We start from the raw sequence: 13,461 nt of genomic DNA, 5'->3' as shown, positions 1-13,461 counted from the left end.
CCTCCTGATTCTGCTCTGGTGTCATCTTATAGGCTGCCTTATTAGGCAAATAAGCTCCATGCATGAAGTTAATTTGGTGACTGATGGCACGTTCAGGAGGTAACGTTTCAGGTGTTCCATCACTAACGATCTCCTTGAACTGGCTTAGAATCTGTTGCACTTCATTGGGAATGCATACTTTCTTTTCCTTGCTTTCTTCTATAGGTTTCACTACAAGTGCAAACCCCACTCCTTCTCCTTCCTTGAGGGTGTTAATGAAATCCTTCTCACCAACTAGCAACACATTAGAACCCTTTAGTCTACTTCCTTCTTCATCTTTTAAGGACTGAATTTTGTAAATAACTCCATCTTTTTGGAAAGTATAAGAATTCTTTTCTCCATGGTGTACTGCTTTCTTGTGAAATTGCCAGGGTCTACCTAAGAGTAGGTGGCATGCATCCATTGGCAATATATCACACAAAATATTGTCCTTGTAACTTCCTATAGTGAACTCCACCCAAGTTTGTTCATTCACTAGAACATGTTGCTCCTTATTGATCCAAGTAACCCTATAAGGATCACTATGTGAAATCCTTTGTAGGTTAAGTTTACTTACTGCTTCTTCTGACACAATATTGTTAGTGGAACCTAAATCTACCACCACTTTACATACTTTACCCATAATCTTGCATTTTATCCTAAACAAGGATCTTCTTTGGCTAGGTTCCTCCTTAACAGGTTCTTTGATCCAGACTCTTCTCATCATAAGATTCTCTCCACTATAGTTGCTCTTGCTATTGGAATCCCCACTTTTCTCTACCAACTTCGATTCCTCTTGGGATCTTTGGTCTACACCTCTACCACCATAGCTACCTCAATGACCTCTACCATCTCTTCCTCTACCTCTACCTCTATTGCTTTGTTCTTGTTTGTTCTTGCTCTTTTCCTCCACCTTCAGTGCCAATTGAAAGCACTTATGCATGGTGTTAGGACACAAAAAACTTAACTCCTCTTGAATATTCCATCTCAAGCCATTCAAGTATCTGGCTACCTTGATGCTCTCATCCTCTACCACCTTGGATCTCAAACACAAAATCTGAAATTCCTTACTGTAGCTACTCACATCCAGGTCTCTTTGTCTCAAGTTTTGTCTCCTTTTGTACAGTTGGATCTCATAATCTTTAGGGATAAAGGCTTCCCTCACCTTCACTACTATTCCTTTCCAATTAGCTATTTGGTTCTTACCCTCTTTTTGCCTTTCTTCTTAGATAAACTTCTACCAAGTCAAGGCTAGTCCTCTCAATCTAGACTTGGCTACCTTCACCTTTTGGGCTTCACTAATTCCATCACACTCAAAGTGATTCTCCAATCCTTCAATCCATTCCATAACTATTTCAAGCTCCATTTTCCTATAAAAAAGTGGCACTCCTTCTAAGGATTTTCCCCCTAATCCTTTAATTGCTTTAAGGAAAGGTTCTTGAAGTAGAATAGGGTCTGGTTCAGGTATCCTATCCTCTTCCACTGATTCTTTTCCCTTCCCTTCATTGACCTTAATTGTTACTTTCTTAGTTTTATCCTCAACTATGTCCAGTTTGCTCTCCAATTGTAGCAATCTTTCTCTCAGGAGTCTATTCTCTTCCTTCTGATCTTCTACCTTCTTGGCTAACTCTGCATTAGTTAGCATTCTGAGACTATTTTCTCCTACGAATTCAATGTCTATCATAATGAGTTTCTTTCCAAGTCTTAACTTGCTCTGATACCACTTTGATAGGGAGAGTCTTAATTTACCACCAACTGGAGTTACTTGATAGTGTAATCCTATTCTCTATTAGGGCCCATACTCTTCTCCTATGTACTCCCCTACCAATAGTTTTCTTGTTTCACCTTCCTCAAGCTCACAAGGTAAGCTTGCTCATTATATCCTTGCAGGGGTGTAGGACAATCAACACTTGTTCTCTCTGTTTGCAAAACCACCCTTCATGTTTGGTTTGGAAAACTCTCTCCTTTCGGTTACAAAATGACTAGGTTCCAGGGCTTATAGCTTTCTGGATCTTCTTCTAGTTCTCTATAGATTCCTCCCCTGCAAGTTATCTCCTTCATGCTACTGACACCTAGCCGGACTATCACCAAGCTCGCCTAGGGCCAGTTTGCAGGAATAGCTAATGCCATCTCCTAGACTTCCACAAATGAAAACCTACTGTACATGATTGGCTCTGCTTGACCACCTCCAATGGTCATGTGGAGTTTCAAGCCAGAGCCATGTTGTTATTTACAAACAAAGACCCAAAACTGAAATAGAAAAACTTATTTACAAATTCTAAGCTTAATCCCAGGTTCAACCTAGTAACTCATAGAATAGAGAAATGGAACGTTTACATTGATTGCATAAGTTAACTTAAAGATTCTAAAACATTATTGCAATTCACAAATCGAAATCAGACACTGAATGGAAATCAGAAAATAGACTCCTCTTTATTATTCAGGAAAACAGCTATGTTCTTCGTGGCAATCAACAATCTATATTCAAAACCACAACAACCCTTTTATAGATGCCCATTGGGTCTTTTATAGATGCCATCCTCTTTCATGAACTCCTCCTATTGGACAAGATCAATCTCATTACCAACAGTTTCCAGTGGAAACAATTGGGCAGGTTCTACCAAAGCATCGGGATAACATCCAAACAAAGTTACCGATGTCCGATGACAACCTCCAACTCTTTGTACTTCCTATTGAGTCTTCGGTGTAACATCAGAATGGGCTACCGATGAATGATGTCTTCACACTTCTGCTTCGCACTTTCGATGGTCGATGTCTCCAAAGTCGGCCTCCTCCACTTGTGCCTTGTTACTGAGTTATCGAGGTAACAATAAAAAACTCCTCCCGATACTCGATAAATCTTTCCTCGACTAGCACTTTTCTATCGGCTCTGCGGGATAGATTGAAACTCTATCCACTTTTCTTTCAGGTCTGCAGGATAGCTTGAAACTCCATCCACTTTTCTATCGGGTCCGTGGGATAGCTTGAAACCACTCTCTCCAATAGCCGATGACAATCTCCGCACCTTTATTTTCTCATCGAGTCGTCAAGGTAGCTTGAAACCCCTTTCGTTGATACCCGATGGCTCCACTCGAAGCCAATGCTAACGCATTGGGTCATCGGGGTAGCTTGCAACCACTTCCACCGACACCCAATTGCTCCTGTCCAAGCTAGTTCTAACTCATTGGGTTATTGGGATAACTTGAACCAGGTCCTTCCAATAGCCGATGACAATACTCCACACCAATGCTAACTCATTAGGTCATCGGGGTAGCTTGAAACCACTACCGCCGATACCCTATAGCTCAACAATAAACAACCCATCGGAATAGGTTATCCCGATGCACTTATAGGATGCTATTTCAAACAGAGAAAACACACATTTGAACCTAATCATACCAAAATTGACCTAATCACACCAAAATTGTTGAAAACTTTTGAAAATGCAACCTAAACTGGGTGCTCCTGCACCAATTTGGAAAAAAAAAAGGAATATCTTATGCATAATATATTAAAAGGTAATAATACGCTAGATAAAGTTAGCTAAACTAATAACAATGAAAATACTAACTCATTCATTACATTCCCCTATGAATATTTAATAAAGCTTACTGTTTTCTAGTGGCTTTTAAAATTTTTGACTAGGTTACCATATTAGAATATAAATGCACAAATATTTAGTATTAGTGCTTTAAATGTTGAGCAATTCTTAATTTAATTAAATGAAGTTTCTTTGTATTGGAGAAAAGATCTAACACTGACCCACATGTGTACGAAAAGGTCTTAATCTAATTATAATGGAAATAAGAGCATTAAATTTCTTTTAGATTTAAAATCATATATATTATTTTTAATTAATTAATATTGGGAGGTTATAATTGAAAATTTTATTAAAAAAATAATCTTCTAGGTTTAAATTTTAATTTTTAATTAAATATCATCGTACATCATATAATAATTGTGTGTACTTTCTTATTTAATTACATATTTATTTTATTTTATTGAATGATAATAAATTTATATAATCAAATTTTTTATATAAATAATATAATCATGTTTTATCATACTTTCTTAAAATCAACTATTTCTTTGGTCAATTTAATACTATATAGTCTTAATTTAGAAGTTTTATTTCAATCCTATTCATAAGCATTTAATGGGTTATTTTATTTTTGTTGAAAATTAACAATTTATTTAACTAATTTTTTCATAAATAATTAAAATCATGTTTTATTAAGCCTTATTAAAATCTTTTTTTTTCTTTGGTCAATTTAAGGCTTTTTAATCTTAATTTAGAAGTTTTCTTTCAATCCTATTCATGAACATTTACTGTGATGAAAAGTAATAATCAGATTTGATAAGTAATTTATATATAGAGAGAAAAAAAATTATATACCTATTTTTTTAGCATAAATATAACCCATGCTTTATTAATTGTTTTTCAAAATCAACCTTTCCTTTAGAAACTTAAGAATTTTATTCTTAATATTAAAAATTTTCATTGAATCTAATGTGAAAACTATAATTTTGATGCATTGTATTATCATGCAATGAAAAAGAAATTGTTTTATATTCTATACAATTCAAAGTTTGGAATGAAAATTGTAACTTTGGTAATATGCTTATTCATGGCAAGCAATCATTCATCTCTACCTCTATCTTCATCTTCATCTCCATCTCTCTACCTATTGACAAGAACATGACGCATTGCCTCTCTTGTTTTTTTAAAGTTACTCTAAAATCATACATTTTCCCTATCCTATAATATTACTAAGATTTTAATTATATTTGTAAAAATAACTAACCAACAAATTTAGGGTTACCCGACTAGGAAAAAGAGAGTGGTAGGTAGATAATTATGGAGTTGGCAAGAAATTAAAGACATGAAAGTGACGTGAAGGCTACACATTTAGCACAAAGTACCATCCCTACATTCATTTTGAGAAACGTTCATAATCAAAAAGTAAATTGTCTGAAGAAGCTCAGCCTAAGCTCCCTAGAATGAAATCCAAGCTCTCTGAAATCAATCAGCATATTTTTGCCGACAAAATATATGGCAGAAAAAAGGTCATACAGTTAGCTAAACAATATCAGTGTAGAAACCATATAAGAAATCTGAATCTGATAACATGTTTACAAACCTAATAGCCAATAAATGGCAGTTATTACAATTATCTCCCTGGACACACTCCAACATTAAAATGGAACCACGGTTGAAAGTTGTTGAGATAATTCTTGTTTATTTAGCAATGATATAGCAAAATACAATAGCCAGTACAGATCATTTAATAAATCGTCTGGTTGAATTGATAGACGAATGCTGGAATGACAAGGGTGGAAGGGGGGTGCCTTATAAACCTATTTTTTATTAACGGAGAAGATTGTATGGAATTGGAAGATGGTAATAATAGTGATCGATGAGGGACGGAATACTTTGGCGGCTACATCGTTTTAACAGAAGCCGATTTGGAAAGGTGTGTCATGTCATGAATAAACCTGTTCAAATTCATAAAAGAAGAACCTCCCTGCCCAATAGCTTTAAATGCCGCCTCCTTCAACTCCATGCCCCTTTTTCTTAGCTCCTGCACTTCTTTACCCTCCATCAGTTTCCTCACACCTTTCTCTATCTCCTCCCTTTTGATCACCAGATTTTCATCAACGTCCACACCTTCCAAGTCAATGCCAATCTTCCACACATCCTTGCAGAAGCGGCAATCCAGAAACTGATCAGCGAAATAGGGCCATCCAAGAATGGGAATACCCATGCTCATGCTCTCCAAACACGAGTTCTATGAAAATTCTGTTGTAGTTACTGATTATTAACCTCTCATCTTTAATAGATTATTTGATCAACAAATATTGGAAAATAACACAACTAAAATTTCACAAATAAAAATAGGCGGAAAGAAATATGTAACACAATGACACGATATTTCTGGACAATTGTTCCTGGAAAAACCCCGAAGGGAAAACCAGTACTGCAGATGAGAAATATATTAACTTCAAATTAAGAGATACAAAATTTCTTGCCTCTCACTGGCAGAACTCCAACAATCTCCCAATTTCTCCCACTGATATTCCTGCACTGCTATCCCCAATGCTATCACTGCGCCCCTTGCTAACACCGCAAGACTATTTGCTAAATCTGCAAATAATTCTCAAACTTCATATTTTCCAAACGACCCATGACCCCTTTTTATACTACTCTGTTGGAAAACCAACGACTGAGATTAATTCAAACCAACGGCTGAGATTAAGACAACTCAATAACCAATAACTAATTTTGGCTATAAGGTGTCACCTAAAAAGAGCCACTATTAAATAATAGTTGTTTTATTTTATCCTAACAATAGGATCTAACGAAAACAACCATTTTCTAATTTCTAAGTCAAGATGAACAACTATCCAAACTACCCATACCTAATGCTTCTATTTCTGGGTCAGGACGAACAACTATCCAAGCTACCCATAATTAACACTCCCTCTTAGCGAGGAAGCTGTTTTGCACAACACCTAACTTATCTCTGAAGAAGATGAATTTCGCCTTCCCTAATGCCTTTGTCAAAATGTCTGTTACCTGCTCCTCTGTAGGTATGTATTGTAGCTGAACAATCCCCCTCTGTACACAATCCCTGATGAAGTGATACCTGATGTCTATATGTTTCGATCTATCGTGAAACACTAGATTCTTAGTCAACTTGATGCAACTCTGATTGTCACAGTGTATCACTGTAGTCTCAACCTTTTGACCCAACAAGGCTACTAGCAACTTCCGAAGCCATATAGCTTCACATGTCGCCATGCTAGCTGCAATGTATTCTGACTTTGCTGAACTCGGAAACACAGACTTCTGCTTCCTACTGAACCAAGAGACAACACTTGATCCCAAACTGAAACAACACCCTCAAGTGCTTCTCTTGTCTGTTGTACTGCTTGCCCAATCTGCATCAGTATAGCCCATCAACCTGATTCCTTCACCTTGAGTATATCTAATTCCATACTTGATTGTACCTTGCAAATAACGCAACACATGCTTTGCCACTGTCCAATGCACTCCCTTTGGCTCAACCATGAACTGACTAAGAGAGTTAACTACAAATGCTATATCTGACCTGGTATTGACCAAATACATGAGAGAACCAATCAACTGCCTATATAAGGTGGGATCTACATCCTTCTCTCTGGATGTGTCTACCTTCCTCCAATTTGTGATCATAGTTGTAGACATGGCTTTGCAATCTTCCATCTTGAACCTCTTCAAGATTTTGATGCAATATTTCCCTTGCCCAAGGAAAATATCTCCATTTGTTTGCCATACCTCCATGCCTAGAAAGTAGTGCATAAGTCCCAAATCTTTCATCTCGAACTCTGCTGCAAGGTCTCTCTTGTACTCCTCTATGAGCCCTAGTGAACCAGTTAGAAACAAGTCATCCACATACAGGACAAGAATGAGAATCTCACCCCCAGCCACCAAGTAGTAGAGGTTAGCATCCGCCTCACTCTTCACAAAGCCCATTTCCTGCAAGTAACTATCAATGCGCTCATACCATGCTCTGGGAGCCTGCTTGAGTCCGTACAAATCTTTCTTTAATCTACACACGTGGGTCTCTTTATTGTGTGCTACAAAGCCCTCTGGTTGTTCTATGTATACCTCCTCTTTCAACTCGCCATTTAGGAACGTTGTCTTGACATCCATTTGATGGATCTGCCATCCCATCTGTGCTGAAACTGATATTATAGCTCGTATAGAAGTATACCTAGCCATTGGAGGAAATGTCTCCTCATAGCCTATTCCCTCCTTCTGAGAGAACCCCTTTGCCATGAACCTTGCCTTGTATTTCTCGATGCTACCATCTACACCGTGCTTGATCCTATAGATCCAACGTGATCCAACCACAACCCTATTTGTTGGTCTAGGAACTACTTCCCACACATCGTTTTGCATTATTGAGGTATGCTCCTCAACCATTGCATCTTGCCACACTTGATGTTGTGCAGCCTCCTGATAGATAGAAGGTTCACTATCTACCAACTGACCAACTAATGCTACATAGTCATCATACCTGGCTGGTTGTTTCTGTTGTCTACTACTCCTCCTAGGAGTACCCACTAACTCCTGAGTATTCTTTTGTGTTGGCTGAACCTCATGATTCCTACTGCCAACTATAGAGGATAATACATCAACCTCCATGTCTTCTTGATGCATCTCCTGCTGCACCAGTTGCTCCGTACTTTGCGAACTCTCACTACCTAAGCCTATGCTTGTACTAGTAACTGTACTTGAGCTTTGCTGCCCTTGACTCGATTGAGCTATCCTTGGAGCTTCTATCGGTTTCTCACTCTGATCATCTGCTGGCAAATCTCTGGACCTTCTAAATGCCTTGTCCTCCATGAACTTGACATCACGCCTGACTATAATCCTCCTGGTCCCTGGAATAAATATCCGATATGCCTTTGAGGTTTCACTGTACCTCACAAAGTACCCCTTTTTTGTAGTTTGATCTAACTTGGTACCTGTATCCTTAGGAATGTGGCAATATGCCAAACTCCCAAAGATCCTGAAGTGACTGACATCTGGCTTCTTCCCAGTGAATGCTTCCTCTGGTGTTATCTTCTCTAGTACCTTATGTGGAACTCTATTTTGTATGTATACTGCTGTACTGCATGCCTCTGCCCATAGATAACGAGGCATATCCTGGTCATGCAACATATCTCTTGCTGCCTCCGTTATAGACCAATTCTTCCTCTCAGCAACTCCATTCTATTGCGGATTGTAAGGAACAGTCCACTCTCTCTTGATTCCTTCCTTGGTGCAAAACTCTCGGAACTCATTTCCTTTGTACTCTCCTCCATTATCTAACCGAAGAACCTTTATCTTCTTTCTTATCGAATTCTCCACAAGAGCTTTGAACTCTTGGAAGCGACTAAAAACCTCATCCTTGGTTTTCAAGAAGTATATCCAGGTCTTCCTGGAGAAATCATCAATAAAAACAACAAAGTACTCATACCCTCTGAGAGATTTCATCGACATTGGTCCACATACATCTGAATGTGCTAGATCAAGAACACCCTTGGATCTAGTGTCACTCCTTAGAAAATTTGCTTTCACAAACTTCCCCAACACACATCCCTTACATACATCATCATGCTCTGTGTTCACCTCTGGAACACCTGTCATAGTCTCATGAAGCAATTTAAGTGCTCCATGATGCATATGGCCCATCATCCTATGCCATAGCTCTCCAAGATCTCTAGGATTACTATTGCTCATGAGTGCCTTAGGAGTATCAAACTGCAACCTATAAAGTCAACCACTCCTAACTCCAATAGCTATGGGTGATTTCCAATCCTTATGCTTAATCAATACATGTGCCCCTCTAAAGAGTACATTGTACCCTTTGTCCTGAAGGACAGATACAGAAATCAAATTCATCCCTAAGCCTGGAACATGCAACACATCATGAAGAGGAATCATCTTACCATTCTCCCTTTGAAATTGAACGGCCCCTTTCCCAACTGAGTTGACTTTGGACATGTTTCCCATAGAGATCTGGATTCCGGTGCTCTCCTCCTTATAACTAGAGAAGTATTCTCTAACTCCTGTCATATGAAATGACGCCCCACTATCTATGTACCAAACACTCTGAGAGGTTGAGCTAACCATACACGCTATGAGTGCAAACTCATCTTCCATTCTATTTGAGAGCTCATCTGCACTTGCTGAAGCTGCAACTTGCTTCTTGCCTTTCTTGTCATTCTTCTTCCTTTCTGGGCAATTGCTGACATAGTGGCCAAACTCGTGACAGCCGTAGCACTTGATCTTCAACAAGTCTTTCTTCTTCTTCTCACCTTTTGGATTTGATCCTTTGCTGGACCCCTTCTTTGCTTTTCCTTTACCCACTAGGGCAATGTTCTCCTGTTCTGCCTCACTTTTCTGACTCTTATTGTTGGCTCCATTGACAAGGCTTAGTCTAAGCTCCTCCTGAGTTAAGTCACTCCAAAGTTGATCCCAATTTGATAAGGTGTCTCATCCATTAACAACTTGAACAAAGACATCCCATTGCTTAGAAAACCCATTTAGGGCTATCCGTACCAACTCATCATCACTTGGTTTATCTCCAACAGCCGCTAACTCATCCTTGACAAGTCTGAGTTTGGTGAGGTAACTCGTCACGTCTTCTCCCTTATTCATTCGGGTATTCCTCAGCTTTTCTCTAAGAATCAGCTTCCGATTAGTGGTAGCATTCTGGTACAGATTCAGAATGGCATCCCACATCTTCTTTGCAGTATCTAACTCTGCAATATGTGGAACTATATGGTCCTTGACACCATCAAAGATTAGCCTCCTCACTTTGGAATCCTCCTTCTTGTATGCTACAAGCTGTGTTGCATCTGAAGGTACAGTCACAACAGTGGTAACATATTCCTTGATACCATTCTTTTCTAGCAATAAAGAAATTCTGGCTTTCCAGACACCAAAATTAGAGGCTCCATCAAATCTGTCCCGATCTCTTAAACCAACTGAGGACATCTCAAAGGTCAAAGAAAATAAAAATTCTAAAGAGGCTAAACTAGGTTTTATAAACCCTCAGTTTCCTTCGCCCAAGGTAAATCTCTTCTACCCTTAACTTAGCTCTGATACCATGTGAAAATTCTATTGTAGTTATTGATTATTAACCTCCTATCTTTAATAGATTATTTGATCAACAAATATTGGAAAATAACACAACTACAACTTCACAAATAAAAATAGGCAGAAAGAAATATGTAATACAATGACACGATATTTCCGGACAATTGTCCCTGGGAAAACCTCGAAGGGAAAACCAGTACCGTAGATGAGAAATATATTAACTTCAAATTAAGAGATACAAAATTCCTTGCCTCTCACTGGCAGAACTCTGACAATCTCCCAATTTCTCCTGTTGATATTCCTGCACTGCTATCCCCAACGCTATCACTGCACCCCTTGCTAACACCGCAAGACTATTTGCTAAATCTGCAAATAATTCTCAAACTTCTATTTTCCAAATGACCCATGACCCCTTTTTATACTACTCTATTGGAAAACCAACGACCGAGATTAATTCAAACCAACGACTGAGATTAAGACAACTCAATAACCAATAACTAATTTTGGGTATGAGGTGTCACCTAAAAAGAGCCACTATTAAATAACAATTGTTTTTTTTTATCCTAACAATAGGATCTGATAAAAACAACCATTTTTTAATTTCTGGGTCAAGACGAACAGCAGTCCAAACTACCCATACCTAATGATGCTATTTCTGGGTCAGGACGAATAGCTATCCAAGCTAGCCAGAATTAACAAGTTCCACCCGCAATTGCTGAGGAACCCTCCTACGGAAGGATGAGACAGAACTTTCACCTGAGGCGCCCATTTCACAATCAGTCCCCGATCTTTTGTCCTCTCTTCGAAACCCTCCGGCAGAGTTGCAGGCATGCCTCCCGCAATATCCATTCGTAACACCCAAAGAAAGGGGTGTTGGCTTTTCTCCAATCCGATTGCCAGTTCCTCCAGCTGTTCGTTTGATTTGACAGCGATGCTGCCGAAGGAAACGTATATAAACGAAGCCGGCTCTTGGGCGTCGAGCCATTTCAGACAGCTGTCGTCCTACTCCTGCAAACTCCCACGCCCGTTCAAATCTTTTCCTGCCAGCAAATTGGGAAGAAATACAGGCCCTACTGCCAAAGCAGGGCAGCCATTACAGGACAGTGCGCTTACCATCTCAGGGGGTTCCAGCTCATCGAACGTGTTGACCAGCACATAGTCTAACTTGCTTTGGAATTGGGACTCACGCAGGGCCCACTGGAATAAAACGCCCGATGTGTCGGTAGCACGGTAGAAAGAGAACAGATCGCTCAGAAACAGAGGTGGAAGATTCCCGGGCAAACAAGTGATCACTTTGTCCGCCCTCTTCGATTCCTCCACTGCAATCAGTCATGACAAATATTTTGAGCAATTAAAATAAAATTGAGGAAGCTTCAGTGGTATAGAATTTGTACCTTTGACAGGAATATGTCCGCGAGAGAGAAGAAGTTTTGCGTTGCACTGAGCAATAGAAGAGGCAGCGCACAATGTCCAGAAGATCACTCGGGGCACTCCCAGTTTTTTGGCCACTTGGTGAGTGCAGGACATGAAATTTTCTGTTATAATGCAGGTGATGGGAGGAGTTTTTCCATCTGATAAGCTGCTCAGCAAATGTTGCTCCAAGACAGGGCCAAGATGTTCCACTGCGATTACGTACTCGGCAAGATTGGCCAGGCGACCATGATCTGGCGGCAATCCATCTGGATTGGTGAGAAACTTAAACGTGGGTTCATCATCATTATGAGCTGCTTTAGACATGCACTTGTGACTCCATTCCATGTTTACGAAAGTGATGAATACCCCTCTTGAAGAGAGCAACTGGGCCAAATTAATGAGAGGATTGATGGTGCCTTGCGCAGGGAAAGGTACAATCACTGCGTGCAGGCCACTCATCCCCATCTTTATAATTGCTTGAGATCAGTTGAGCCCGGCTTCCATATATATACACACTTCAACAAGTATTATGTGTCTAGAATGTTCGGTGTAAATGAAATTTCTTGTATACCTATAAGATTAAGTTAAAAGTTATCGCTATAAACAGTAAGGAATTTTTTCAAGATCAATTTATGTTGTATCAAGCAACGGTGGTCGTGCTTAAGAATGATAATTCGATGGTTTGGAGGTACTTTCACCAAGAAAATAACACATAGTATGAGGTTCAGGTTCAAATTCATAAATGATGTAGGACGAATTTGGTAAAGTGAGATAGATTAAAAGTATGATATAAAAGTTCAAATTGGTTGAGCCTCGGTAAGTGCCTTCACATGGGTGGTGAACGGTGAATGAGAAGGAATTAAAGATTAAAGGAGAATATATGGTGGAGAATTCTTTCGAAGAAAATGGAGGATGAGATAGAATGTTAGGTGTTTATGAAATTTAGAGTATATAAGAATAAAATGTTAAAGAAAATAATATTATATGAGGTTCAAATTCATAAATGTAATAGGATGACATTCAATTTATATAATTTTGGCTATAAGATTTGGATTGGCAGACTAAAAGTATGATGAAAAAGTTTAAATTGATTAAAAGCCTAAAAAGTATGATTAGAGGACAAGTGTCTTCACATGGGTGGTGAATGAGGAGTCCAAGATTAAGAAGAATATGTGGTAGAGAATTCTTTTGATTCACCACCCAAGATTAAAGGAGAATACAAGATAGAGAATTGTTTTGAAGAAAATAGAAGGATGAGATCGAAATAAGATACTTTGAAGTATCATAGTACAAGTCATTTATTGTATATGACATGGTGCTAATGGTGTTAAGTCTATATCGCGTGAACAAGAGGACATGCTTATGTACAAAGGCTATGCCTATATACACATGAAAAT

At 38.8% G+C, this 13,461-nt stretch overlaps 1 protein-coding gene across 1 annotated transcript; it reads right to left on the bottom strand.

Moving 5' to 3' along the window:
- Positions 1 to 11,653: 11,653 nt before the first annotated feature.
- Positions 11,654 to 12,529, bottom strand: LOC131071995 ((R)-mandelonitrile beta-glucosyltransferase-like). The gene is made up of 2 exons (XM_058007995.1): positions 12,046 to 12,529; positions 11,654 to 11,970 (listed from the first exon to the last, which is right to left on the bottom strand). The coding sequence occupies exons 1-2, from the start codon at positions 12,527 to 12,529 to the stop codon at positions 11,654 to 11,656; spliced, it is 801 nt and encodes a 266-aa protein (XP_057863978.1).
- Positions 12,530 to 13,461: the final 932 nt, after the last annotated feature.

Source organism: Cryptomeria japonica, chromosome 1 (genome assembly GCF_030272615.1).
Source record: "Cryptomeria japonica chromosome 1, Sugi_1.0, whole genome shotgun sequence".
Taxonomy (NCBI): domain Eukaryota; kingdom Viridiplantae; phylum Streptophyta; class Pinopsida; order Cupressales; family Cupressaceae; genus Cryptomeria; species Cryptomeria japonica.
The sequence above is the reverse complement of the archived record's forward strand: the minus strand, read 5'-3'. Positions and strand labels throughout refer to the sequence as shown.